This window comes from Scleropages formosus, chromosome 6, assembly GCF_900964775.1.
Source record: "Scleropages formosus chromosome 6, fSclFor1.1, whole genome shotgun sequence".
Lineage (NCBI taxonomy): Eukaryota > Metazoa > Chordata > Actinopteri > Osteoglossiformes > Osteoglossidae > Scleropages > Scleropages formosus.
The window spans coordinates 11,830,070-11,857,489 of record NC_041811.1 but is presented as its reverse complement, the minus strand read 5'-3'; the positions used below and the strand labels follow the sequence as shown (position 1 = coordinate 11,857,489).

Below are 27,420 nucleotides of genomic sequence, written 5' to 3'. Positions count from 1 at the left end.
TGGATACAACCCTTCCAAATTGCACATGGAGCTCACATCACTCAAAGCTTAGCTTATGAATTCAGGCTAAATTTAAAATGACACCACATATGCAAAACCACAATATACTTTATTTGGAATCGCCCAATGATTTCATATGGAATTTAAAAAATAAAAAATAAAAAAAAAAAAAAATATCAGGCTATAAAACCTTAGAGGTTATTTTACAAAAGTACTTGACAAATATCCATTGCCTGCACTTTTGAGGTGTCAGTTCTGTGTTTCATCAGTACCAGACCTGCGCGCGCACACACGCACGCATGCACGCAGAGCGACAAAGCAGTGAAATAACCCTTAAGCTCATTTTACCTTTTATTAAATACAATATAAATCAAGTATATGCCTTCTGCGCCATCTCCAGCACAGCATCTTAACATATATGCATGTATATCAGTGAAACACTGACATTAAAAATAGAATCGGTCTAAACATGTCTAGTGTTTAGTAATGTGTTCATAAGCAGTAACATTTTAAAAGCAGTACAGAAAAGACAGAGGGAATATTTCCATATATTCAAAAGCAAGACAGCCACACCATATTTCATTATAAACTCAGTTGGTCAAATCCATTTTTTCTAACTGAGCACCTTTCCCTGCCCAAGAACTGATAGCATTTAATCTTCCCAGTATCATAGAGGGGTGAGGGGAGAAAAAAAAAAAAAATTCACCCAATTACCATACAATTGGCTGCATTTATTGCTACCATTAACAAGGGAATCGTTAACCGATGCAGATGTTTACATGTTGCAATGGTAAACAATTTTGCTGAGTATTTAAGTTGAAGAACCAAAAACAAAAATTAAATAAGTAGGGGGCATCAATGAGCCCTTCAGTCACAAGGCTCAAATATAACTGCTTCATGTAACATTTAATATGCTGCATTTCAGTTAGTAACTGCAACCAAAAACAGGAGAAAGTCCATCTTCGTCATGAGTCCTCCCCCATGCAATTTGGTCGCAAAGCACTCTCCACCCAAACATCACCTTTACACATAACACTCTCAGAACAGTGAAATGCACCGGAACAGGCCTTTGCCTCATAAAATGTGGGATTACTACATCACATGCAAACACTGCATCCACCCGCGTGAAGCCTCAAAACAAAACCACAGTATTTCATAATGCTTCGTGTTTACGGAACACAAACAAGGCATCTCAAAGGAAACACTACCCCCCCACCCAACCCGCTTGCTGCTATCCGGCGACAGTTCAGTACAGCTTGGAACACAAACCACAAAATGGGGGTTTTCTGTGAAATGCTGCATTTTTGCTTTTCTGCATTGTTTTTACAGAACAGATATCCCCAAAATTTAAGGTTTGAAGGCTTTTATTGAATAAAATGAGTCCTTTAATGTAAATCATGGACCAGAATAAAAAAGGTTAAAACTCCACAAGTATCAGCTGTAACACCAAAGGAGAATGACAAGGTGGGGAGAAACACACTGGTGCAGAGTTCATTAGCAGGCATTGAGACGAGCTTGTTGCGAATTTCTTCGTTCAGACAGCCAAGTCCAGACCATCAGGATAGTTTGGCAAGGAGGGAAAAGGACAGGAAAAAAGCAGCCAGCTTCACCATCAAGGACCTCATCATCTGTTTCTTTACCCCTTGATGGAAAACATCACTGGACATCTAAATTCTTTACTGTTATTAGTTTCTTGAAACAGACATAAAACGTCAATAAATAAAGAAAAACCGAAAATTCAGCTTAAAGTGTGTCCCCGAACTACCGTGTTTCTACTCAGGATATTTCAATGCCATGTTCAGTAACAGTGTCTGGTTTTGAACTGTGGAAAAGGTGTGCCACTCCTTCCCTTTCCAGCAACTGGCTGGGCGAACACCATGCAGGTGGCGGGGGGGGGGGGGGGGAGGAGGAGGGGGGGGGGGGGGGTTCGTGGTGAGTCTCAGCATGACAACTGCAGCATCGGGCCTGTAACTGCCTCTGGTGGACATTACACTTCTCCCTCCACCTTGACAGACTGTGGCTTGATGGCTCCGGTGCGGACAGGTTTCATTTCCCCCGAGGGCAGGGGTTCCTGCAGCTTGCTTGACAGCCCCCCTGATGAGGTCTTTCCATCACCCACAGCTGCGCGAACGTCCCGCGGGGCCTTGGTCTGCAACAGTCAAGGGAGAAGACTTGTAGCTCTCATTTTAAAAATGTTATTACATTAAGGCAAAGTTTTGGCATCCAGAAAAATGGCCTCTGCACAATCAAGGAGTTTTAAAACAACTTGCAGTTGAGTAAACCAGTTTAAAACCACTGCAGAATTAGTCACCTAAATAACATGAGAAACGAACACAAGTAGAAAGACAAACCCAGACAAAGAAATATTACGTTAAACATCTGATCACTAAAACCAAGCAGGCATACACTTGAATTTTATAGACAGTACCATTAGCTTATATTGACAGAGTTTTTAAAACTAAGTTCAGCACCTGCAGAACTCAACACCAGGCCATATTAGTGAGAGATTCTCTCAGACAGAAAAATGTTTAATTACTCATAAGGACCTAACTGAATAAATCACACACAAACTAGAAGAGACCTGGGTGGAAAATAAAAGTAATAAGTCAAATTACCTATATTTACAGCGGGTGGCTCACCTTCATGCCATCCTCTTGTCCTTTGGAGGATGAGTCTGAGCTGGCTGGGGAGGTGGCAGGGGGTGGCTCATGCCCAGGACTAGGGTACACTGGAGAGCGGATGATTACAGTCTTGTTGACTTGCATGACGGGCCGTTGGATTGGGTTGGGAAAGGGACCTGCAGCCTGGGGACGCATATGCATCACCATGCTGCCTTGTGGTGGAGGTACCTAAAGGGGCAAGTAGCAAAGTTATACACACAGTCAATCACACCATCTGATTCTTTCCACATGCAGATACACAAGCAATCATACTACTAGCTGCCTTTTCTCATTCAAAACAACTCTGTTCATGTCCAACATTTAAACTGCGTTAGATAGCTGCACATATTTTCTAAAAACATTCCAGTGGTTCCAGTGGTATCCACTTTATAAAGAATCCTAGCAAGATGCTTCACTGTTCCAACAGAATGTGTTAGAATTTCCAGGAGAGGGCACTGTTGAACTATAAAGCTTCACACTCAGACCACAGCTGCTTCTGTACCTTGAAAGAAATTCAATACATTTCAAATGTGAAATACATCTACTGAAATCAGATGACCAGGTGACTGCAGGACAAGGAACAAGTTTTAGTACCCTTGAGCAAGGTACTTGCCCTAAATTGTGCCAGTAACACTGCCTAGCTGTATACACTGATAATTTTAGACCACTTAATGTAAGTCCTGTGTGGAGAAGCATGAGCTACACATAAATGTAAACAAATTATTGTACCTGTTGAGTGTAGTGTGCAGGGAGAGGGGCCACAGCACTTGGGCCAGCTGGACCTGAGGGCTTCCCGCTGGGGCTAGCCGATCCAGGCCTGAGATGGAGGTGAACAAAAGGCAACCGTTTAGTTTCCAGAGAAGAATCAGAATCTAATTTGGCCAAGTATGCACACACATACAAGGAATGCATATGTATGGACACACACACACACACACACACACACACACACACACACACACACACACACAAAGTGCAGCGATTGAAGTGAAGGAATAAATAATGAGGGATCGAATAAAGAGGGAGGGAATAAAAGGGAGAAAGTGTTGCACAGATTAACAGATAATCAACTGTTCATGAACATAATAGCATGGGGAAACTTTCTGTATCTGGTTGTTTTGGCACACAGTGATCTGTAGCGCCTGCCGGATGGGAGAGGTTTAAAAAAGCTGTGACCCGGGTGAGAGGGGTCTGTCATGATTTTCGCTGCCCGTCTCCCGATTCTGGAGAAATACAGGTTCTGGAGGCAGGGCAGTCTGGAACCAGTGACCTTTTCTGCAGACCTGACTACACAGTGCAGCCTTTGCTGATCCAAACCAGACTGTGATGGTTGAGCTGAGTACAGACTCAGTGGCTGCTGTGTAGAACTGAATCAGCAGCTCCTGTGGCAGGTTGAGCTTCCTCAGCTGGTACAGGAAGTGCATCCTCTCCTGGGCCTTTTTTGTGATGGACGCCATGTTGGTTTTCCTCTTTAGGTCCCGAGAAATTGTAGATCGTAGGAACTTAAAAGGATCCCACCACGGACACAGCACCATTAAAAATTAAGAGGAGGGCAATGCTGCAATGGTAGCAGCAGCCTCTTGGTGCGAAGACAAGGGAGTCCACCGAGGGAGGCCTCCGCCACTACGTGAATTCTGCCGTCACCATCCTGTTCTGTGTGGGATCGTGCATCAAACATGTCGAACAAAGTTGTCTACGTCAACCAAACTGTGCAACACCACCACCACGGCCAGAGACTCAGACGCTCCCGCTGCTACAGTAACCTGGTTTATCCTTGTCTGTCAAACCCCCATCCTGTGTCAACCTCTCCATGGGACTTGAACTGCCAGTCTGCAGTGATAAAAGCTGACTTCATACCACCCCACACCTCCCATCTCTCACTGGACTTCCTGGCCCTAACTGAAACCTGGATCACCCAGGCAACACAGCTACATCCACAGCCCTCTCCACTAACTACTGTTTCTCCCACACCCCTTGTCCCTCTGGCAGAGGTGGAGGCACAGGCCTGCTCATCTCTCCCCAGTGGGAATATTCTGTTCTCCCTCTCCACCTGCATGACCTGTCCTCCTTTGAATTGCATGTCGTCTCTGTCACTGCCTCCCTGACTCTTTCAGTCACTTCCTAGACCTCGACATCTTCAGCTCTCTCCCAGAAGGACAGCACTCCGTTGATTCTCCTGGGTAACTTCAATGTGCATGTCGAGGACATTCATGCAAGTGGCCTTTTGCCGCTCCTATAGTCCTTTGATCTCTCCGTCCCAGTCCCGTTACTCACAAAGCTGGCAATTGCCTTGCCCTCGTCTTCTCCCCTAACTGTAGCTGTCCTGTCCTCTGTTACTCTGCTGCATGTCTCAAATCATTTCTTCATCTCCTTCCAACCAAGCCTCACCACTAATCCCTCTCCTTTTGCACCCATTGTCACCTTCCGCTGTAACTTAAAAACTCTTGCCTTCCCGCCTTGCCTTTGCCACACTGTCCGCTCTCCCTTCTGCTGCACAATTCTCAGACCTATCAACAGACAATGCCACCAACATTTTCCTCTCTGCCCTATCTTCCTTTCTTGACTCTCTTTGTCCCCTAACCTCCAGACTAGCACACCCTAGTACCACCTCATGGCTGACTGACACATTACGTACTAACAGAATCAAAAATCAAAGACTCGCATGAACCTGGATGTGTACAAACAACTTATATTTTTTTCACTCTGCTGTGTACTCAGTGAAAACAACCTTCTTCCACAACAAAATACAGTCTGCCACAAAAAAAAAAAAAAAAAAAAAAAAAAAAAACCAACCCCACAGACTCTTTGCCACTTTCTCATCCCTACTGTGTCCTCCACTGCCTCCTCCACTTTCTTCTCTCACCGTCTTAAAAACAAAGTTGTCAGTAAAGTCAATGCGATCACGGGCAAGTTCTTAACATCACCCTGCCCTGTTCATACTGGACCTCCCTGTGAAGTCACGCTCTCCGAATTCAAGCCACTCTCAGAATCTGAAATCTCCGACTTTGATATTACAGAGCCACCACCTGCTCGCTAGATCCGATCTCATCACCACTCCTACAGACCATCTCCTTGCAACTCTCCACCTTCATCTTTAAGACAATCAACTCCTCATTCTCCTTTGGCTCTTCCTACCTGCCTTCAAAACTGCTATCATTTCACCTCTGGTAAAGAAACCCTCTCTGGATCCCAACTAAGTCCAAAACTATAGGCCAGTCTCCCTCCTCTGTTTCCTGTCTACAAGTCTGGAACAGGCGGCCTACGATCAACCATCTGAATCCCTCACCAGGAACAATCGCCTCGATAGATACCAGTTAAGATTCAAAGTTGGTCACTCCACAGAGACAGCGCTCCTGGCAGTGTCTGATACACTCCAGTGAGGTAGAGCAGCCTCCCTCTCCTTGTTCCTCATCCTCCTTGACCTGTTTACAGCATCTGACACTGTGAACCACCAGATTCTACTTTCTTCTCTTAGTAAGCTTGGAATCAAAGGAACAGCACTCCATTGTGGTGGAACAACCTCCCCCACTAACTCAGAACTGCTAAATCTCTGTCCACATTTAGAAGGTATCTTAAAACTCACCTCACCCATAATCTCTTAAAATTCATGTAAGGTGTAAATGTTCAAGCACTATAGCTTTTAGATCATCCCTGGATAAACCTTTACGCAGCTATTTCTGTAATGTAACAAATGTTTATATGTCTCTTAAAAATACTAGGAAGGTGATCAGGAATCATCAATATTTCGAGTCTTATGCAGCTACTCGTGTGATGAACATTGGTGCATATGTTGGAAAGAAACTGACTAAAGAATCATGCATCTGGAACTATGTGTCTTTCGCCTAATGTAATGCACACATTGTATTTTCTATGAGCTGTATGTAACTTTGGAGAAAAGTACCTAAATGAATAAATGTAAATTCATGGGGGAGGTTCCTCCCAAAATCTGTCATCTCCACCATACTCAGTGTATTTAGCTCAAGATTGTTCTGACTGCACCAGAGGACCAACAGAGGTCCACCTGTTCCACCTCCCGTCTATATGGAGACTCATCACCATTTCTGATGAGTCCTACTACAGTTGTGTTGTCTGCATATGTAAGGAGCTTGACGGGGGGATCCCTTGAAGTGCAATCGGTGTAGAGGGAGAAGAGCAGTGGGGAGCACCAATGCTGATTATGCAGGAGTTGGACATGAACTTCCCCAGACTCACCTGCTGCCTCCTGTTTGTCAGGAAGCTAGTGATCCACTGACAGGTGGAGGCAGGCACAGTGAGCTGGGCAAGTTTAATATGGAAGAGTCCTGAGATGGTGTTAAATGCAGAGCTGAACTCTACATACAGGATCTTTGCCTATGAAAATGAACAAGACCTCAACAGCCAAATGAAATTCTGATTCCAGAGGATGAATGTGCAAAAGTAGCTGGGGTGGAATTTAAAAAGAGACGAAAAGCACTCTGACCTCGCAAAATGTCTTCCCTACAAGCCCACCGGTGTTTTAAATACACACACAAAACCTGGCTACCAAGCAGAACATTGCCCAAATCAGTCAATAATGGCAGACAAATATTTTCTAATCAAACAGTGACTATTTTAATTTCCTGCTGCACTGCAACACACAAAAAAAATCTGCAGATGCCATGGTCATGCTTTTGTCCATTTACCTGTAGGAGCCTCCCGACATGTTCGCCGAGTGGTTTGGCTTCTCAGTAAACTGAAAGCCTTTCAACTCCATCTGGGATGTCTGAGAGTAAACAGAAGGGGGGGGGGGGGGGGGGGGGGTTTACACAAAGATGAAAAATTAATCAGTGATTGACAGGTGCATTCCCATCACTCCTCTCCATTGGTTTCTTGTAGCTGCTCCTATCAACACCGATGACAGCATAAGGGAGCTTAAAAGATTTAGCACCAACACCTACAGCACCTGATCACTCCCTTCGCTACAAGCAGGTGTTTCTCCTAAATTGAAAGTCCACAGATCTTCAGTTTTGCCTCCAGTGTGGTGAAATTAACTCCCTACATCCCCCCAGTCCTGCTGAACCCCCTCCAACATTCAAGAAGGGTCTCAAAGCATGTCATTTGAATACATTTTCCTCTCAATCTCCAAAGAGCTCCAAAAAGTTGCATCACATTGTGACAATCTTATGTGTCTCCTGGCTCAATTCTATAGCTACCTAACATGTACCAGCAAAACAGAGGTATCACACTAAGTCACTGGGGAGAGCAGCATTTGTTAAATTAATGTAAAAGTAAGTAACTCACCTCCCTACTTCCTGCTATAACAGGTGGCTGTGAGCCTGGGGTGATAATCCTGCGAGGGCCACCTACAGGCAGGTTCTGCCCTTGCTGGAGCTGAATGGACTGGGGGAGGATGAGGTGCTGCTGTGCTGAGCCATATCGCAGTTGGGAGCCCGGCAACGGCATGGTCACCTGGGTGTGGCATCAGTCGGGTGAGATGGAGGGGACGGCAAGACAAAACAGTACGTAACAAAGTTTTCCCCTCAGGTACATCAAGCAAAAAGTTTCATCATTCTGCTAACAAAATGTTACATGGGGGGGGAAGAGGCCAGTGAAATGTTTGATTATGCTTTTACTGAAGCCTGTTGTGCAATATCTGCAAATGATCAAATGCAAGAAGGACTCCATTTAAAACAAATGAGAAAGCATACTGGTAAGTCCTTCAGAGTTTATCAATACAAAGGTGAAAGTTGAGAAGCAAGCAAGGACAGGCAACCTGGATGAGCTGGGAATCCAAGAGCTGGGAGGTGCCCATGCCTGGTGCTTGATTCATCTGCCCATCATAGACCAAGGGTTGGCTGCCGTTCATTGGCTGGTAGTGAGAACCTGACTGAGGCTTGACCATGTCTGAGGGCTGCATGCCCGGAAAGGCAGAGTATGGTCCCTTGAGGGGGGCTCCGCCTGAGAGCACCATGGGACTGGGCTGAGACAAGTTGGGATGCATGTAGACTTGCGACCTGTAAGGTTTACAATGAGCACTGAGGTGAGTTGAAAAAAGGTGAACACATAGCACAGCCTGGAGCTGAGCTTCCTACACTACTGCAAAAGGTTTGACTGATGTTATCAAAAGGCTGCTTAACTGGGCCAAAATATCACAGGTACGAATTACTGATGTGAACGCTACTCCCAAGTGCTTGAGGCACTTTTGGCTCACAGAGGATGTTCTTCCCTCCAATTTCATCTGTGCTGTGCACTGGTGTCTTAGACATCCTCACCTGAATGGCTGGATGGAGCTGAACATCTCCTGAGACTGGGAGACAGGCAAGCCCCCCCGGAGTCCCAGCTGGGCCTGGGCCTGGAGAGAGGTGTGGAGAGAGATTGGGATCTGCTGGGCAGCAGCCGCCTGTGCCAGGAGTCCACGAGCAAGGATTGAGGATGAAGAGGAGCGGGAGGAAAAAACCCATGTCTGTTAGTCAAGCAGGACAACCCTGCTACATCTCAAAGATGAGTATCAAAAAAATGGACAGGCAAACCTAAATTGCACCATTTCATTTAAATGTCCAAGCTGAAAGTAAGGGCCCTGAACATGACCAGCTGAAAATGTAAAGGAGATTCCTCAATCACCCGAGAAAAATTGAGAAAATCAAATCAGGTGCCATGGCCTACGTGCCCTACCTGCTGGTAGCTCTGCTGCTGCGTCATTGTTGGGGGCACCAGGCGGGGCTGGCTGGGGAAGACATGCCCATCCAAGTACAGAGGGGGAATATGGCTTCCTATAACCAGGAGCAGAAGAAGAAAACCAAAAATTATGGAGGTGATTTTCTGCACTGTACCAGCCAATATGCAACTGTAGTATTCTAACCCTCTATAAGACTGACAAAAAAAAAAAAAAAAAAAAAAAAAAAAAAAATTATATATATATATATATATATATATATATATATATAATATTTTTAAGAAAAACTATTTTTTCAAGCTATTGGCAGTATACCTTGCATGGAGACGGAGGGGGCCACCGACGCCACAGGCATAGGGGGCATGGAGACCCCACCAAAGGAACTGTAGCTGACACCACTGGATGAACCTACACTACAGGCAGGTTGACCCCCACAGCCACCCCCCACAGGGGACCCCTGCTCTGGCAGGGACTGGGAGTTTTCCCATGCCTTGCGTGCAGACTCCATCTAGGGTAAGAGGGATGTGAAACTGTCAGCCAAGCAAACAAATAAAAATTCTTACTAATACTAAACGTAAAGTAACAGCAGTAATACCTTAAGAGTAAGATCAGCACTGGGGAAGGAGATTGGGTTCAGACTTATACCCGGCTGAAGGTGCTCTCTGCGGAGCATGGGAACGCCCTGAGTAAGGGCCGCCTGCAAAAAGAAAAAGGGGGAAGGGGTTTTAAAAAGTTAATCTGTTGGAGAACAACTCAGGACCCCTGTCAATAACATTTTCATTGCGACAAGTAATTAAAAACTAAGATTTAAGGTAAATGGAACTTTACATCCTTGTTTAATCAGACTGTGAATACAGTTCTTATATCTGAAAGTACAATGTCTTTGCTCTCAGTCCTTTGAGAAAAATTAACAATAGATAGAGTGTGGATTTTTACACATAGCGGTTTAACAGATCTTCACCGCAATGTAGACCTGTATGTGTACGTTTCTCCAACCTGTTTTAACCAAAAAACCCCCTGAAGAGGTGAAATGACACTAACGTTTCCGGCCAGCGAGTCTTGCAGTTTGGCAGTCTGCCCGGACGGGGGCCCTGCAGCAGGACCAGAAGGCAGACTGAAGTCTGAATCCTTGGGGCTCACGCCGAATTCAATGGGTGGCACTGGGAGGACGCTGTCCACGTGGAGGTCCACACCATTGACAGGGGCCACAGGGCCCTCTAGGCGATCCAGGGCTTCAGAGCCCTTGCGGTGTTTGAGTGAGCGTTCATTGCCGATTGGTCCTGGCTTATGCTCCTTGTTCTGCTCTGGGCCAGCATCGGAATCCTGAGTCAAACAGAGAAAGGTCAAGATGATGAAACCAGGTAACATTCAGCAGAAAAAATAAATTGGAAGCAACCAGAAACTAGGACGACAAGTAATATTTATGAAAAAGTGACCGGGAACACTTTAGGCAAACCACCCTTCCAAAAAGAGGCAAAGCTGGACCCCACCCTGCTCCGGAGCAGAAATCTGCAACCTGGCTTGTGGAAAGCCAGCTGAAGCTATTGCAGCATTCATCTACATTACCATGGTCAGCAAGCTTTTTTGCCACCCATTCACAAGGAAACCCTTAGGGCTGGCATGCAAAGTGAAATAAAAACATGATCACGGGACTCCATGGATATTCACAGCACCTTCTGCTGGGATGGCAGGTGAATAGGTTCTGGTGTGGGGGACCCGGTCACTTCGTCTGGCTTGAGGGTGCTGTAAGGGGAACTTCTTTGGGAAGAGTTGGCAGAGGAACCCCGAGACTCAGCGCTGAGGTCAATGCCACTGTCGGCCTGACTCCCCTTAAACACCTGGGAATACAGACACACAACACAAAGGACTCCAATTGAAATTAGCAGAATTGTCTAATTTGATCTGATCGCTAGCTTCTTTTCCCAGAAGGAATTGAATGCCATTAATCTCCATTCCTTCAATCCCACACTTTTCATGGTGGTTTTAGATTCTTAATTTTTGTTTAGAGGTAGGGGCTTTAACTAGTACGCTGAGTCTCAGGCATCATCCTCTATAAACAGCACCCTCCAGCCAGAGTCAACCAGTTCCCAGGGATAGTACGCAGTGGGGCAGAGTGTCAACAGGCAATGGGCTAGTGCTCAGGCAGATTTCGGAAGTCATCCCGAGAATCACTTGAGAACGGTTCATGAAGGCAGTCTCGCAGATTCATCCAGATGTGGTGTCAGGTGTCCGAGGCTCAACAAGCCAATGAATTCAACAGCGGCACCGAAAAAAAACCCCACCGCCAACCAATGCGAATACATTGAAAAGAGTCTCAAAAAGACATGCTGCTGTAGAAGCAGATCAAGAAACAGCAAGAATACCTCAGAGTTTGTTTCACCAGCAGGGTAGGAAACAGGCTTGGTCCAGGAATCTCCAGCTGAAGACTGTACAGTGAGAGCTGTGGGAAGAAGTCATATGGCAAAATAAACCAACACCCAAAAGAATTGGCCATGCAAGAATGTCTGTTCATTTAGTTTTAAAAAGTCTACCCAATACTTATTGATTACACAAACACATCTATAAACAAAATTTGCTCAACACTAGCAGTATGCAACAGTACAGAAAAATAATCTTCAAAAAGCTGTACTAAATGACAGAAAACTAAAGGGAATAACACTCTCTGGACCTGCGCTGCTGGCTTCCCAGATCTCAGTGCCCAGGTTGCTGGCAGAGAGCATCTCCTCCGACTGTTCCATAGAGAGGCTGCTCTGCTTCTTAGCAAAGCGAGGAGGCATCTTTGACGCCACCGTTCTGTTCTTCACAGGCACCTAGAGAGCACGTACATATGACAAATGTTTAGCAAAAAGGACTTAAAGGGTGAACCTGTAAATTTACAGGTTGCTTTTACTGCATATTCATCAGGCCGCAATTGTTACGTCCCTCCAACTTCTCACCGGTGAGCCCTGATCCTTCTTCCTGCGTTCATCCTCCAAAGGCCGGCGCTGCTTTTTTGACAGTGCGTCCGGGAAAGCCTCCTGACCAGGCACTGATGCTGATGCATCACCCTCCACTGACAAAGCAGAGCAACAATTCAGTACAAACCAAACGGGTACACAAAAGCCAGTGTAAACCAAGGGACTAAATGTTAATCATACCACAGTTCATCTGTACAGCAAAGCTTAGTATTACTACATCACCACCAAAATGTGTCAATTAAATCAAGGTAATGTTCCACTGGGAAACTGGATTCTCGCTAGATAGGTTAAAAGTGTACTCATTACAGCATGTCATACATCTGCTGCCTTGGCAACTTTTCCTTCCTCACTTACGTGGGTAGCCGTTTAGCTCATACTGAGATGTTGGATCTACTTTCTCGCCTTTCAGAACACCAGTTTTTAGGTCCTTCTCTCCTTTCTTCCCAGCAGAGTCACTCAGCATTCCCTGGGGGCTATCCTCACATTGCTCCACACCATAGAGGGAACCAGCAGCCTCCTCAGAACTCCTTATTCAAAAAAATTTTTTAAAAAGAAAGCCATTAATAATCCCACTTTTAATGCCAAAATAATTACATTTCAGGAAGGCACTATCCTTTATCAAAGTCCCAAAATTAACAGTTCATTTTAAATTTAACAGCTCTTACTGCCAATGCTGATGAACTGTGAGAACCCTTTGGCCAACTTAAACATTCACCTTTTGCTGTTTGGAGACATTCCGTTCTGCCACGCATCACCCCTGTTGGATGAGGCTACTGCTACAGTGTCAGCAGTCCGGGACATTTTGTTGTTATCCATTACAACAGGATCCCCCTTGCGATTCTGCCGATCCACTAGCGGGCGCTGGCTGGAGAAGCTTCGCTTAGAGAGCTCCCTCTTCTCTCCAGAGCCCAGCTCACCGGGTCCAGAGTCTGAAGGAACATCACCCTGGAAAGACACGCTGCCTTTTTCCCGTCGGTCAACAAAGTCACTGTTCTCGGAGCCAGTCTCCCAGTCCTCTGGCTGGTCCTGGTAGCCCCGTCCACTCGAGTTGTGACCAGACCCACTGTCCTCTCCAACTCTGCAACGGCTGGGCCAGGAACTGCCAAAGTCACCATTGACATGTTCCTCACTGTTCCACTGGCTCCCAAGTTCCTTTTCCTGCCGCAGGCGACGGAAACGAGGGGGCTTGTCTTGCCGTGGAGGGCGCCGCCGCCTCAGGGGACGGTTATCGGGGTTGTCATTCTCCAGATAGTACTCTCCCTCACCTCCCCTGTCCTCACCTCTATTCTCCATGAAGAGACCAGCATACTTTTGGCCATATTTTGGAGGCTCGCGATCTAGCGCCCTTCTGGTGTACATGTCAAATGCATACCCATTTTCCTGCAGCAGACCACCTCCAAATTGGGCTCCTCTTCCTCTCCAAGAAGGTGCCTCTCGGGAGCCAAACCCTCGGCCATAGCCAGCATTAGAGAGTCGCGGCGGAAGAGAGCGTCCAAAACCACGGGAGGGTTTGGCCTTGTCACGGAACTCACTGCCACTAACCTGGTCGTCTGTATATACCTTGTTGGACCTCCAGGAGTCCTTATCGACAAATTTTCTCACACCTCCAGACTCACAGTATGGTGCCTCTCCATTCTCTGTGCCTTTCTGGCGCCGGCGTTTTGGCAGTTCCTCATACTCGGAAGCCTCGCTCAGTGTCTCGCTCATGTTCCGGCGTCGTGGCTTCCCCCTCTGCATGTCATCAGGTTTGTCAAATTCCCGTGGTCCGCCACCACGACCCATTCTCTGACTACTGCTGCTGACACCATAACCTCCTCTAGGGATGTGCCCACCTCGTCCTCCGCGAACAGCACCCCGGGAGCTGAACTCGCGAAAACCTCGGCCCCTTCCCCGGCCCACTCTCCCCCCACCAAAAGCCTGCTCCTCGTCAATGAAAATCCAGTTGTTACGGCGCGGGGCCATCAAGTCCCTAACATCCTGGGTGTCGTTGGACTGACCCTTGCCAGTATCCCAATTACTCTCTTCTTCAGCAGAGTTGCTCACCTTCTCTACTTTGCAGGAAGTAAGAGGCTTCTCTTCAGGTGTGGCCACAGGAGGAGCAGCAGAGTACCTGTTACCCACTGACTGGCTGGAGTCTTTCTTTAGGTCATAAACATTGGTGACAACCTCCTTCTCTAGCCTATAAGGAACAGGCTTCTCCTCCAGCTCCACTTTAGGCTTTTCATTCTCCTTGTCTTCTACTTTAAGAGCCTTCAGCACTGGCTTCTTGATGGGCCCACTGCGCCTGGTTAGAACCCTCCCGGCGGAATCAGAAGACTGGTTAATACTGCTGGTACTGGCGTCAGACCACTGTGACTGGATACTGCCCTCCTTTTTTGGGCTCTCACTCCTCCAGACATCATGCTCAAAGCCCTTATCTTTGCCAGAGGTAAAGTCTTCTTCCCGGGAATCCTTGGGGTGTCTGTTGTAGACTACCTCCTTAGCTTCCGGTTTTTCTGGCTCTCCAGACTGGGGCCACTTGTGACCAGCGGGAGGCAGGGCTTCCTCATGTGACACTTTCCTTGGTGAGGACCCAAGAGATGCATCTGTCCATCTACTGTGACGGTACCCAAGGTGAGCAGGCTGTTCAGCTGAGACGTCACAATATTCTTTTTCTCCATCACCACAGGTATCCTGCTTGGAGTCTTCTCTCTCACATCTACAACCCCCACCCCCCCAAAAAAAAGGTGATGTTACTACAAATTATGGCTGAAGATGAAGTTACTTTGCAACATTATTTCAGGTTCTGACAAAGAGCTTTGCTTTCTTATGCATTTCAGCAAAATAAACAATGCAACTAACCTATCTTCAGGATAGATCATATCTTTGCCTTCATGCAATCGTTGATAAGGTGGGGTAAAGCTGCGGGGAGGTGCAGGAGAATAGCTGTCCTGGCGCCAGACAGGGTAGGGCTCAGCGGATGGGGCTCGTCTTTCCTGGAGCATGCCGGGATGGCAACCCTCATCTGAGGTAGATCCTGGGCTGTTCAGATGGTCCTGCTGGATCGTTGGCTTCATCATTCCTTGACAAAACCCAGTGTCAAAAAAATGTGTCAAAAGCATTCCGGTGATGCTACACTGTGAGTGAGAGAATATACACCCAAAAACAAGATTCTGTCTTTAGCTGGCCAATCCAACATTGTTCAGGTAGAAGACACAATCCACAGATACCTGATGTGTGAATGGCAGTGGGGTAGAAATCCACTGGGGAGCTTCCTTGCACCATTCGAGGGTCCATGTATGGTGGCATCATCATCCATCGGGGGTCAAATCCCAACATATGAGGAGGGTAGAATCCACGCTGGGGGAGATTGGCGCTGCCAGGCTGGCCTAACTGCTGCTGCCAGTGCTGGACCTTGTACACCTGCTCCTGGGGACCAAGATAAAAAAAGAACTTGCTTGTTAATAACTCTGACCTAACCAGAGTGACTAAAAATGGCAGGATGTTTTATAGCTAAAGGCTAACAATTTTATTGTTATCAAGATTGACATGAACACCATTAAAGGACCAAAGGCTTAGGAAGTGGCTTTAGAGGTCATTACTTTTGCTCACCTGTTGCTTTTGGAAGCGAGGAGGAAGAGCCTTCTGGAACTTTCCATAGTCCAAGATGGGTGATGTAGGATTAGCCCCATCATTTTCATCATGGTAGCTGGAGCCAGGTGTTTCATCCTCTCTGGAGTCTTGGGCAGAATATGTTGCTGGGGGTGCTTCTGTCACCTCTGGCAAGCGAAAAAAAATTATTAATCCAGGAACCTGAACTGACAGCTCCATTCATTTTTAAAATTCAAAACAGAGATGGCTCTGCTAAACCCTAATTTATCAAACACTCAGACCAAAGACTAGCATCATGTGCCAAAGTGCAAATTTAGATCCAAGACTGCCATTATGATGCAATTCCAAATACCAGGACAATTCAGGAATCTCACAATAGCATCTAAAGATGTGAACTGGGCATCTTCCAGGTTGTTCCAGCATTTAAAAGTTTCACAAATGCAAACAAATCCAGGTTAATATTCACTACAGCTTCCAAACTGTCAGATAAACTGTATACAATTATTTCACTGTTCCATTTCTGGCAGAACAAACCGTAAAACCGAAGAATTGCATAATAAAAAAGAATTCAGACAAAATGTATGTTTGCCCCCACAAGAATCTTCCAAAGCATTCACTGAAAGACAGAGGTAAGAGTAAGAAGCTCTTTAAAAGTGCTCCAGGACCAAGAAAAAGCCTTGTTTACCTTTAGTATTGCTCTGCCAGTTTTCCTGGATGCCTTTAGCAGCGTCCTTAGCTGGAGAGGGTGGATGCTCCCTGTCCTCAGGGTCCTTCAGGACTCCATCAGGCCTTGATGGTTTCTCTGTCTTGCCAAACTTCTCATCCAGCCTCTTGAGCTTTTCAGCACAGGCAGCCAGGCGTTCCTGGCGGGCACGCCGCTCCTCTTCCTCACGACGGCGCCGGGCACGCTCCACAGCTTCCGACAGCTCTGTAGAGGCAAACTTCCCACGGGGGGATGGTCGCATTGCCTCTTCCTTGTCTTCAACAGGCTCCACCCGGTGAGAGGTACCCACAGTGGTGGCCTTCTGAAGATGGTCAACAAGGACAAATGTACTTTGTCTTCCTAGTGTGGACTAGAACAGCAAACCACACACACACACACACACACACATTTTCAGAGCCGCTTGTCCCTTACGGGGTCACGGGGAACCGGAGCCCACCCGGCAACACAGGGCGTAAGGCCGGAGGGGGAAGGGGACGCACCCAGGACGGGACGCCAGTCCGTCACAAGGCACCCCAAGCGGGACTCGAACCCCAGACCCACCGGAGAGTAGGACTGCGGTCCAACCCACTGCGCCACCGCACCCCCCGAACAGCAAACCAATGCAATCTTAGTCATCTACAGCAAGAGACACTGGCTGCACACTACCTGCATGTCTGCAGAGGGAAATCTGCTGCTGGCCTTCATGGAAGGAAGTAGGTCCAGACAGTGGTGGTGTACCTCTTCCTCAGGCCCATCTAGGGAATAGCCTCCCTCTGCTGAGCTGTGAGAAGACTGGCGTTCCCGAGGGTGATCCCATTCTACCCTGTGTGCACAAATGACATTCAGTCAAAGTTTCAAAACTTGTCACATTGACAGCAATGACCGCTGACACTTTTTTCTCCTACAACACAAAGACGGCATCATTTAAAGATCATTTAAGCTACTGATCACAAATGACAACACTTACAGAAAGGGCCTTAAGAGGTTCTCAAAATTCAAAAGATCATTCAAAACTCACCACTTATTTTTCTCACTAGGAGAATGATCCTCTTCATCATCACTGAACTTGAGTTTTTCACTGTAATCCACTTCCTCATGAAGACCTACATTCAGGTGGGTGAAAACAGTATTAGAAAACCATACAGAAAACTATTTTAAAACTAAGCTGAAAACGTAATGCTCTGACCTGCCCAGCCATCCTCGCAGTCATTATCCAGGTCATCCAGGTCCTTCAGATCCTCTGGGTTGATGATGGCGGGGCGTAGGGCTCGGTCTCCAGGACGTCGCACAGGACGAGGCAAAGGTCGGACAGGCTGGCGGCCATACCGATACTCTCGCCTGGCATCTCCGCTATGAAGGGGGAAAGAAAGCCAGTTGACAATTAGAAGTAACACAACCATAAATCTGCTTTTAAAACTAATAACCTATAAATATTTAGAACAAGTAAGGCAATACCAGCTCATGACATGCCTGTGAACGGATGGCTGTGTGCCGAGTGATTGTGGGATTCAATCCTGGACAGAAGCTCAACTCCTCTATGGCTTTAGCCAAGAACTTCATCATTACTCCAGTAAGAATGAGACCAAAACCCAAGTGAGAATGCCAGCAGGTTAATTTCTGCTTCTCTCCCAATTATTCCTAAACAAGCGGTGCCGTTTACCTGACAGGGTCGGGAACAGGGCAAGTCTGCCTGAAGGAGGGCCGGACCTCAAAGCGGGCTGGGGCCACTGTGGTACCAGAGCCATGCTCTGAGGTGATAGGGGAATCACGGGACTCTTTGGGGCACATCTAAAAACAACCAAGTTACAGCAAATGTATCACAATGCTGCATCATAGGGGCTTCTTTACTAAGATACTCATCATCTTTAAGTCTACCAAGGGCACAAAAGACATCAAGGAGTTACAGAAAATAATGTGAAGGCAAATGGAAGAAGCAAATTTGTCTGGTGATGGAGGGAGTCTGGCTGCGGTGGGTGAGTGTGACACTTACAAATGCAGGCAGCATATCGTGATAGGTGGTGGTTGAGTGGTGCTGATACTGCAGGGCTGAGGGCACATTGCGGCGAAGTGGCTGGGCAGGACGGAGGGAAAGCTCCTTGGTATCTGCCACTGGGGTTGAAGCTGCTGCAGAAGAACAGGAGGGGGCGGAGGGGGCAGCAGGAGTGGGTGCCGATGGTGCTGCCGGCGCCTCAGCTGGTCCGCTGCCCTTGGCCTCTGGCTCGGCAGAAACGGCGGACGGCAAGGTTGTAGGGTGCAGGTTCCTTCCCCCACCCTCCCTCCAGCTTGTCACATCTGCAAGGGAAGAAAAGGACTAACAAAACCAACCATAGCATGGCCTCCCTTAAGGCGCACATGGTAGAAACACAGTAAGTGTTGCATGGCACATTTAATTTAGAAGCCATTTTCAAAATTATTGTAAGATTCAGTTGGCTAATTTTACCCCCCCCATTGTGCAATGAGTTTAACATAGTGCATTTTTTTATGGTGCTATCTCCCCAAATCAAAAATGTAGAAAGGAAAGCCAGTTCTCCAGCTACTGTGGTGCTACAAGAAAACAGATAATATCCCATTCTTTCAGATGTGCCATGTCTTAGTAAATCAGGCCAATAACTACATTTACCTCTTATCACTAGGCCTTACTATAGGCACCTCAAAAGTAGGAAGGACACAGGGTTGAATGAAGGCCCTGGTCATCCCATTTAACAAGAAATGGGCTTACTTTGGGGGCGGAGGCTTGGTCCGGGCCCATACGACAGATCGAAGGCGCTTTTTTCCTTGCTGGCCTTGTCCTGTTCCCCAGCTGCCTTCAGCGTTGGAAATTCCTCGTGAGAGAAGGGCTGCAGTCGGTTTAAGGCCCTTGAACCTGCATCAACAAAAAAGGTACAAAAAAAATTAACTAAGTAAAAATAAAAATACCAACATAAGGAGACAGGACACTTCAGCGAAACAAATCGACCAATTATAATTTGTTTTAAATGCATGGATATTGATCTGTATGCAAAAAATAAATGATTTCATATGAAAAGGAATATGCAGTTAATGTGCTTAACCTATTCTGCATTAAATACGTTAAAAATGCTAAATTGTAAAAATTTTTATAAAGCATACCACTTCTAAGAACATGATTTGTAGAAAACTGGATCACTGACATACAGTGAAAATCTATGTAAATATAATAATAATTTTTATTAGCACCAAAAACTTGCAGTGTGTGTGTCGGGGGACTCAGGACTGATTACTACTCACCATCTTGTTCTACTGCCTTTCCATTCAGCTGAGCCCATTGTTTTGGTCCAGCTGTACTTGTGCTCTTTGTAGAATTCAGAACATTAGAATCCATAATTTATAGTGCTTTACATCAGAACTACAAAGACACCAACAATGTATTGCCTGTCTCAATGCATTCTATTCTCAAATCCACATATTAACCAAGCATAAAACCCAGTATACCACAGCCTTAAGATTCACTCAATACTAGCTTAAACTTACCAATAAAATATGCTCGTACAAAATAGATAAAACAATGTGTCCCATTTAGGAACATCGCTAAGGGCACAAGTGGTATATTCCAAGCAGGTGACATTGAGCTTTTCTGAGCAACTTTAACAAATGCATCTGTAGGCGTCGTGAAGAGAACTCAGTCACGGCCATTCACGTGACCTGTACGTGACCTGACGACATGTGGCTGGAAGGGGAGCGAGCACAGAGGTCACAACAGATCTCCAATGTGGGTTACCCACCTCCGGGCTGACCACCAGCGGCACCTTCTGGAGACTGGAGACAGACTTCTGCAAAGCCAGCTGCGGCAGCGACTCCGGCAGCTGTACTGTTGACGCAGCGGAACTGTGGGAAACAGGACGAAAGAGATACAGCAAAAGCAAGTGTGTCAACGGGCTGTTGCAACACAGTCCGCCGAAAGAGCAAAAGCACTGGATGAAATGCAAGTGTCACAGAAATTCTGCACTGGAAGTGAGAGACATGCCAACGTTAATACAACCAGCTGACTTGAGAAGAAGCCAGTTCTTAAAGCGTATGTTGCATGGCATTTGAAACATATCACCCTGTTTTGGTGAGCAAGAATTTTAGAAGGAAGCCAGAGGAGACTCAAACATTTAATGTAAAATGGCATACAGAACAGCTACGGAGGAGAGAAAATCACTTTGAAAATACCTATAAATTAATAAACATTAATACGCTATAACTTGAAAAACAAAGAAAATCTACTTTGCCCATTAACAGGATGTTTAACAAAGTCTGTCTTCTGAGACATGCACACACAGCTCCCCTTAAGAGATGTCTGCCCGCCTGACAACAAAGAATTAAAGCAACATTAGAACCGAATGGTTTGGGTGGAATACTGTTCAGGTGAAATGACTGCATATTTACTGCACTCTCAAATCCTTCACTCCCACTGCCACCCACAAGAATCCAGAGCACGCTCTCACGTCCTGCAGCTTAACTCCTACACAGACTGCTCTGATTGTTGTTAGTGCCGCAACACACACAAAGACATGTGTACACACACACAGAAGCAAATACACTGCTGTAATCACAGCCACTGCTGCAACACAGGGGCAGGAACTTGACTCTACTAAGCAGAGTATGTTCTTGGATATTACACAAAATTTTGTATTTTCCAATTTTAGGAATTACTGTTACAAAGAGTTTCCGGCTAAAGAATTTATGATTCTGAACTAACGTGTTTTGTGCTGAAAAGGATGACAAACCCAAAGAATTTTTATGGTCAGCCCAGCAGGCTACAAAACTGGTGGAGCTCAGTGGCGGGAGAAATTTGTCTCTAGCTCTCGTAAAAAGCCAGGCGTACGGGCAAGGCACTCATCTCACCTCTTTTGATCGGGTTGCTCCTGCTTGTTTGCCCATCCTGTTCCGTCCTTGGGCACAATAATGACGTTGGGGTCGTTTCCTTTGTTCTCAGACTTCAGGCTCGGCAGGTGAGCCGGAGGGGGCATTCGCCGGGCGGGAACCACTTTGCCAAGACTCTGCAGGCCATGTCGAGCGACAACTGGAGATGGGAGACAGATGCCTTTGACAATACATAAGCCCAAACAACTCTTGCAAGATTACAAAAAGGACATTAAATATGCAATTAAAGTCATCCCTGAGAGATGCCAGTTCAAGATATAGGAATTTAACTTTGAAGAGTTTCATTTAATACCCCTAGTTTGACTTAATGAGCATTTCTTCAGGTTCAGGAGGACTGAAATTTAGATTTTATGTGCCCCTCAACAGCAAAGCACCGCCTGACATTTATATTTATTCTTTCAGAACACAGAATTCTCCAAAGCAACTTATAATTCTTACTAACCAGTATTAAGCTGAGACCATTAACAAAGGTGACTAACAATGTTAGATATACTATTTTATCACCATTCTCCCATCTATAGCATCTACACAGCACAGCAACGCACACAGGGACATTTCAAGTCAAGTCACCTGAAACATGTTTTGGACTGTGGGAGTAAATCGGAGCAACAGAGGAATCCCACAGTCTGTTAAGTGTACGGTGCGTCCTAGCTATGAAAGAGCTGAACAAGCACATGTACAGACATACAGTACTACAAAGTAATTAATGAAAGGATACTGCCTTACATTTTCCGAAACTAATGTTAACTACCTAAGTAACTGTGCCCATTTTTATGCAATTTGCTGATGATTTTTATTCTTTCCTGAATCTCAAAACTGGCACCCTTTTGTTAAATTATCTTTGGTAAAGGTAATTACTTCAAATTATGAGTGTTCACTTTTTTCAAGAATGCACTGCCATCATCTTTTGGGGGAACACTGCATAACCCATCAACAGTGGCAAATCAGGGACACATGCTGGACATTAAACAAAGAAACATGCCATTCTTCCCTCTAGGTATAACTATAAACTCTGCAAACCATTTTCAAGAGCAGTATGCGAGCTCTTACCTGTAGATTTCTGAACTTCTATTGACTTTCCCTTGTACTTATCAAACAGGCTGAGTGAGGAGTACTTGTTTTTCCCATCCTTGGACTTCGTTATTTGCCCCAAGCGATCGGACATTGCGATGTAATGTCATCGAGTATGGAAGTTTCTTCTTGCACCTCTTCCTATGTGCCTTTTTTTCCTACAGAAAAAGAGGGAACATTTATTTTATACCTGTTTTATTATAAATCAACAAAAAACACACAAGTAAAAGCTCAGATGACATAAGCATGGAATGTTTACAGAAAGCCCTTAAAAAAAAATAGATCACTTGGCTTTCGAGTTTCTAAAAGTTCCACAACATACCCTTAAAATATTCAGTTTTAAAAAAGGTTTGATTCTAACTGCACACAGTTTACCTCTGCCAAGCTAAAACATAATCCTGAACAGCCTGTCCATAATGCAGCGTGAGGCTTGGAAGACTTAAAAAAAATACTAGGATTACCACTTGGTGTTTTCTGACATATAAAGCATCCTAAAAATCACAATTAAGTGCTTAAATACCAACTATGAACAAAAATAAAGAAAAAACAGTTAAGACCGGACAGTTATTACCAACAAAATACTAAGCAAAAACACATCAGAAGCATCAGCAGAATTTTAAAATGTATTCTGAACTGGAAACAGCGTGATACACTTGTGATACAGTGTTGCAGTTTCAGCCATTTCAAAGTATTTGTTTACACAAGCTTGACTAGACTGCGCATCAAATTGAGAGGCAAACCCAAAGATGTTCAAAAACAGTCGGTATGAACTGACGTGTCAGACTAAGTGTTCTTGTTTTAGTGCAATTCTGAAAAGCACCCTTCCCCACAGGTCACCTTATTACATTGTGGACACATTTTGTAAAAAGACCAAAAGTGGCAGATCTGTAGCCAGCGGGCAAGACCGTGCCTGTCTCATCCACAATGCAGCACTTGTATGGCATAGGGGCGGATATCCCCAAGGACTCGGGGAGATGGCACCCATCTAAGATCAAAGGAGTACGGCAAGTGGCAACTTTAGACATCAGGCAACACAACGGGCCACATGAAACAGCCATCCTTCTTCAGTCATAACATCAGACATCAGGGGAAAAGCCCTAGCTACAGGACGCACCCATCTAGACGCGAGGGAACAGCTTGCCGAAAACACCTGTAAACTGCTCTTCAAGTCCAAGCCTGGAACTGGGCATCCCCTGCTTTGAGCGACAGATCTAAAGGCAGCTGGACCACAGAAAAATAGTAAACTGTCACCTAAGGGATGTATTTTCCAGCACCTTGGCTGTTCATTAATTAACAGCTCAATATAAGCAATACGGTAAGACAGAGAGGTCACTACGCACAGCTGAGAACACATGCTTTGTTACCAAGCAAAGCACATGGGGGAAATGCTTGCTACACCGCTTCATTAAAACAAGGAAAGCTTTGAGATTTTGCCCTGCTGTAGCTGGAAACAACAGTGCAGTGGGTAGGACTGCTCCTGGGGCTGTGCGTTCAGATGTGGGTTTGAATCGAGTTTAGTCTGTGCAGAGCTTGCACGTTCTTGTGTTCACAAGTGTTTGCTCTGCTTTCCTCATACCGTCCGAAGACATGCTACAGGAGAAATGGTGATCTTCAAACCCACACCTCCGAAAGCGATACCATTAATTTTAGGTGCGAAATCGAATCAAAATTCTTTAACTCGCCTCGCTGCGTTTGATTCACATTGCTTGCATACACCCGGACATACTGGATATAAACCATGCTGACCATAAAGGCAGAAATACTACACTAGAGTGCTTAGAGTTTTCGAATTACTCCAAATGTCAACATAAATTCCTCTGGAGAATAGCAGTGAAAATATGAAAATTTCAGACTAATTTGAGTGCCCCCTTCTGGAAAGGGAGCACTCAAATTAGTCAGATGAAAGCAACAGAGGTAGATTCTCTTTAGCAAGAAGCAGATGTTTTGTCAACTAAATCAAATGCAATTCAACAATGGGGTTATCCACAGCAAAACTCAATAAATGCAATCTCCCACAGTGGCTGAAACATCAATAGAACTGTGACAAGGACTTGGCCATAAATCTACCAAAAGCAAAGATGATTTCAGACATTAAAAAACCAACAGTGGTGTTTATAAAGAGGATCATTTAAGAAATACACATTACTTCCAACTGAAGACAAACTGCCTGCAGCGATGGCACAGATGACATCTCTTCGGTCTGAACGCACTAATTGGGAAGTGACACGCAGTCACTGTTGTCATAACAGAACAAAATCCATCCAGATCTTCAGATCAGCTCAGCTCACCAGGTTCTACTACAGTACAGCCCGTACCGTACTACTTGAAGTAACACTATTTTCACTTGGTCGGCTCACTTTTTTCCGGAGTGACTGACGACGTTAAGCTACTTACAATGATTCACTCATTTTTACGAGCGGTTCATTTTTACTGCATCAACTCGAGGCTTAGCGGAGAAGTACTACATCAGGAAGTCGGATTCGAACCTCTGTCGTTCCGAGTAGAAGATGACCGTTTTAACCGCCGCACCACCCGTTGCTCCAGTTTACCGACCTCACACCTTTGTCTAAGGTGACGTGCAACGATTAACTTCACAATCATGTCCCCATCTATACAAGCGGGTAACATTTACTGTATTACTCGCTGTATGCACCTTGATCAGTTCAATCCCAGCCCTTGATCGAACAGTCCCGACTGCTTCAGCACCTGCCGCTCAGTGAGCGCGAAAAGCAGGTAGGAAGTGGTTAAACAATCAATGTCTTGTACAACAGAAATTGTTTTGGGGGGGAATGTTTAGGGAGAAGGATGGTGAAGAAGCTGTACTCCATCATAAGGTCATGAAGGGGTCTGGAAGAGGGAGGATTCACACACAGGAACAGAAACACAGTAAATCTAAACACACTGCATCTCAAATAACCCCCCCTCCTCCTCCTTTTCACCAGCTGGGGGGGGCCTAAAACTTTACCTAAGAAGAACGTGATAGTGACATTAAAAAAAACGAACTGAAGGAAAAGTAAAGAAGCAGCAAAACAGCGCAGAGAAATGACACCGTTAGTTAGGGCCGGAACAGCAGCCGAGCGACACACACACACAGGTGAGGGAAAGAGGAGCGCAAAACGACGAGCCTCACAAGGAGGTTTTTTTTTTTTTTTTTTAGGAATTCGTTTTGTGTCGTCGGCTTCGCGCTGTGGACTAAGTCAGCGTATAACATTTATTAATAATTATTATAATTATTATTACTCAGTAATTTACTGTTGTTATTAAGTGAGACGCAGAGAGCAGCAACATCATCATGATCATCATGAGCTGCGCGAAGAGACGGACGGGACGGAGTCGGCGAAATGACGAAGCGAAGAACACAACAATGGATGAACACGCTGAGTCGGGGCAGAAACAGCTCCATCATGTCCTGAGACTGAAGCCCCGGACGGGCCGAACCGAGCCGAGCCGAGCCGGGCCGCACGGCGCCGAACGCGCGCAGCGAAAAGGTCGAGGAGGAGGATAAAAATGGCGGCTTCCCCAGAACAAAGCGGTAGCGGGGAGAGGGGGTTCCGTGAAACCCGGGCCAGCGCCTCGGGGACGCGGCGGCCGCCGCCCAGAACTCACCGCCCGGGCGCGCGAATGCTAGTTCCACTCGAATGCGGCGCTGCTTTTCCCGATTACGAGGCGTACGCGAAAGGATGGATGGCGATCGTTCGTCCCCCCGTTGCTGCGCTCCTGCGCTAACCGTCGCGCTCAGCCGTGTGTCTGTTGTTGTGCAAGGAGCCGCTCGGCCTGGGAAGGGGGGGGGGGAAGGAGGGGGGGGGAGGAAAAAAAAAAAAAAAAGGAAATCTGAGCGTGAGCTCCGAGCGCAGATGTGTTTTATAAATATGACAGCGACCCCTAGCGAAACCGCCCGAATAAAACGCGCCTCTTCTCCTGCCGTAATCACTTACATTGAAAACGAACGCAGTCCGGAGCTGTGCTTCTTCTTGTGACTGACAGTCGGTGGCCCTGAAACGGTTCAACTTTTGTGTCGCTTGTGTGCCATAGTTTTTTTTTTTTTTTTTTAAAAAACCTTTTGGACTGAACTGTAAATTAAATTGAAAGAAAGTGATGTCATGATAAAATTTCACCCAACAGTTAAAATCGTTTGTAATTGACTTATATAGTACCGGCACCATAGACTAGACGTTGTTGACGTAAAACGGACGGAGCAGTTTCACACTGAAGTAAAGACCTACCTGAGAGCTAATAAATTACAAAATGTAAAAACATGAAGCGATGCGCGAACATTTTACTTTTTGTTCTGTCGCCTGTGTATTGTAATACGTACCTCAATGATGTTTTTATATACTTCTGGAAATGTTATATGCACTCCTGTCTGTATTGTTTTCTGTGTTGTGGATTTTTTGTTGTTGTTTTTTTTATTTTTCAAGGAAATCCTCCCAGCTGACCATCGAATGTGCTTTACAAATCTGACAGCGACACCTAGCGAACCCGCCCGAATACAACGGCTATTCACTGCCCACGTGCTGTATGACGTCACGTAAAGCCTCATAACTTGGCCATCTGATGCGTTGTTATCTAAACAATCAAAAAAAGCTTAATAAAATAACTCACGTCCCTATTCTTTACAGATGAACTCATCTTAAAATCTTATATATAGTTGTAATAGGATATTTTTATAATAAATAAAAATACATAGTGAAACTTTGCATTTTAACACGCATTGAGCTACATTAAAATTAAAACTAATTTAAAATGTCCCAAAACAGAAACACTCTCTCCAAACCCCAATTCAACGTCATTTGTTGAGTGGTTCATCCTGTAAATGTGGTCGAAATTCTTCATGTTGTCACTAATCTGACACTCGGGAGGAGCACACAGGAGCTGTAAACACTGTGGAAGTGAGTTGAATAACGGTGGTCCCAAAGTGCTCTT

The 27,420-nt window shown here is 45.7% G+C and overlaps 1 protein-coding gene across 7 annotated transcripts; it reads right to left on the bottom strand.

Moving 5' to 3' along the window:
* Window positions 1-338: 338 nt before the first annotated feature.
* On the bottom strand, window positions 339-26,947 carry prrc2b (proline-rich coiled-coil 2B). 7 transcript variants are annotated; one of them, XM_029252682.1, is made up of 34 exons: window positions 26,813-26,947; window positions 26,433-26,567; window positions 26,104-26,271; window positions 22,477-22,655; window positions 21,388-21,565; window positions 20,283-20,385; window positions 19,789-19,852; window positions 19,262-19,405; window positions 18,533-18,834; window positions 18,203-18,330; window positions 17,729-17,892; window positions 17,561-17,645; window positions 17,209-17,365; window positions 16,525-16,864; window positions 15,840-16,006; window positions 15,458-15,656; window positions 15,090-15,309; window positions 12,964-14,946; window positions 12,603-12,775; window positions 12,228-12,343; window positions 11,960-12,101; window positions 11,655-11,731; window positions 10,965-11,129; window positions 10,333-10,614; window positions 9,887-9,988; window positions 9,607-9,799; window positions 9,291-9,388; window positions 8,891-9,018; window positions 8,392-8,632; window positions 7,920-8,087; window positions 7,322-7,401; window positions 3,390-3,477; window positions 2,640-2,849; window positions 339-2,149 (listed from the first exon to the last, which is right to left on the bottom strand). In XM_029252682.1, the coding sequence occupies exons 4-34, from the start codon at window positions 22,589-22,591 to the stop codon at window positions 1,988-1,990; spliced, it is 6,774 nt and encodes a 2,257-aa protein (XP_029108515.1). In that variant the 5' UTR covers window positions 22,592-22,655; window positions 26,104-26,271; window positions 26,433-26,567; window positions 26,813-26,947; the 3' UTR covers window positions 339-1,987. The 7 variants fall into 7 exon arrangements, with proteins under 7 accessions (XP_029108515.1, XP_029108516.1, XP_029108521.1 ...); XM_029252683.1 differs by having other exon boundaries at window positions 26,433-26,490; XM_029252687.1 differs by having other exon boundaries at window positions 2,073-2,149; window positions 2,616-2,849.
* Window positions 26,948-27,420: the final 473 nt, after the last annotated feature.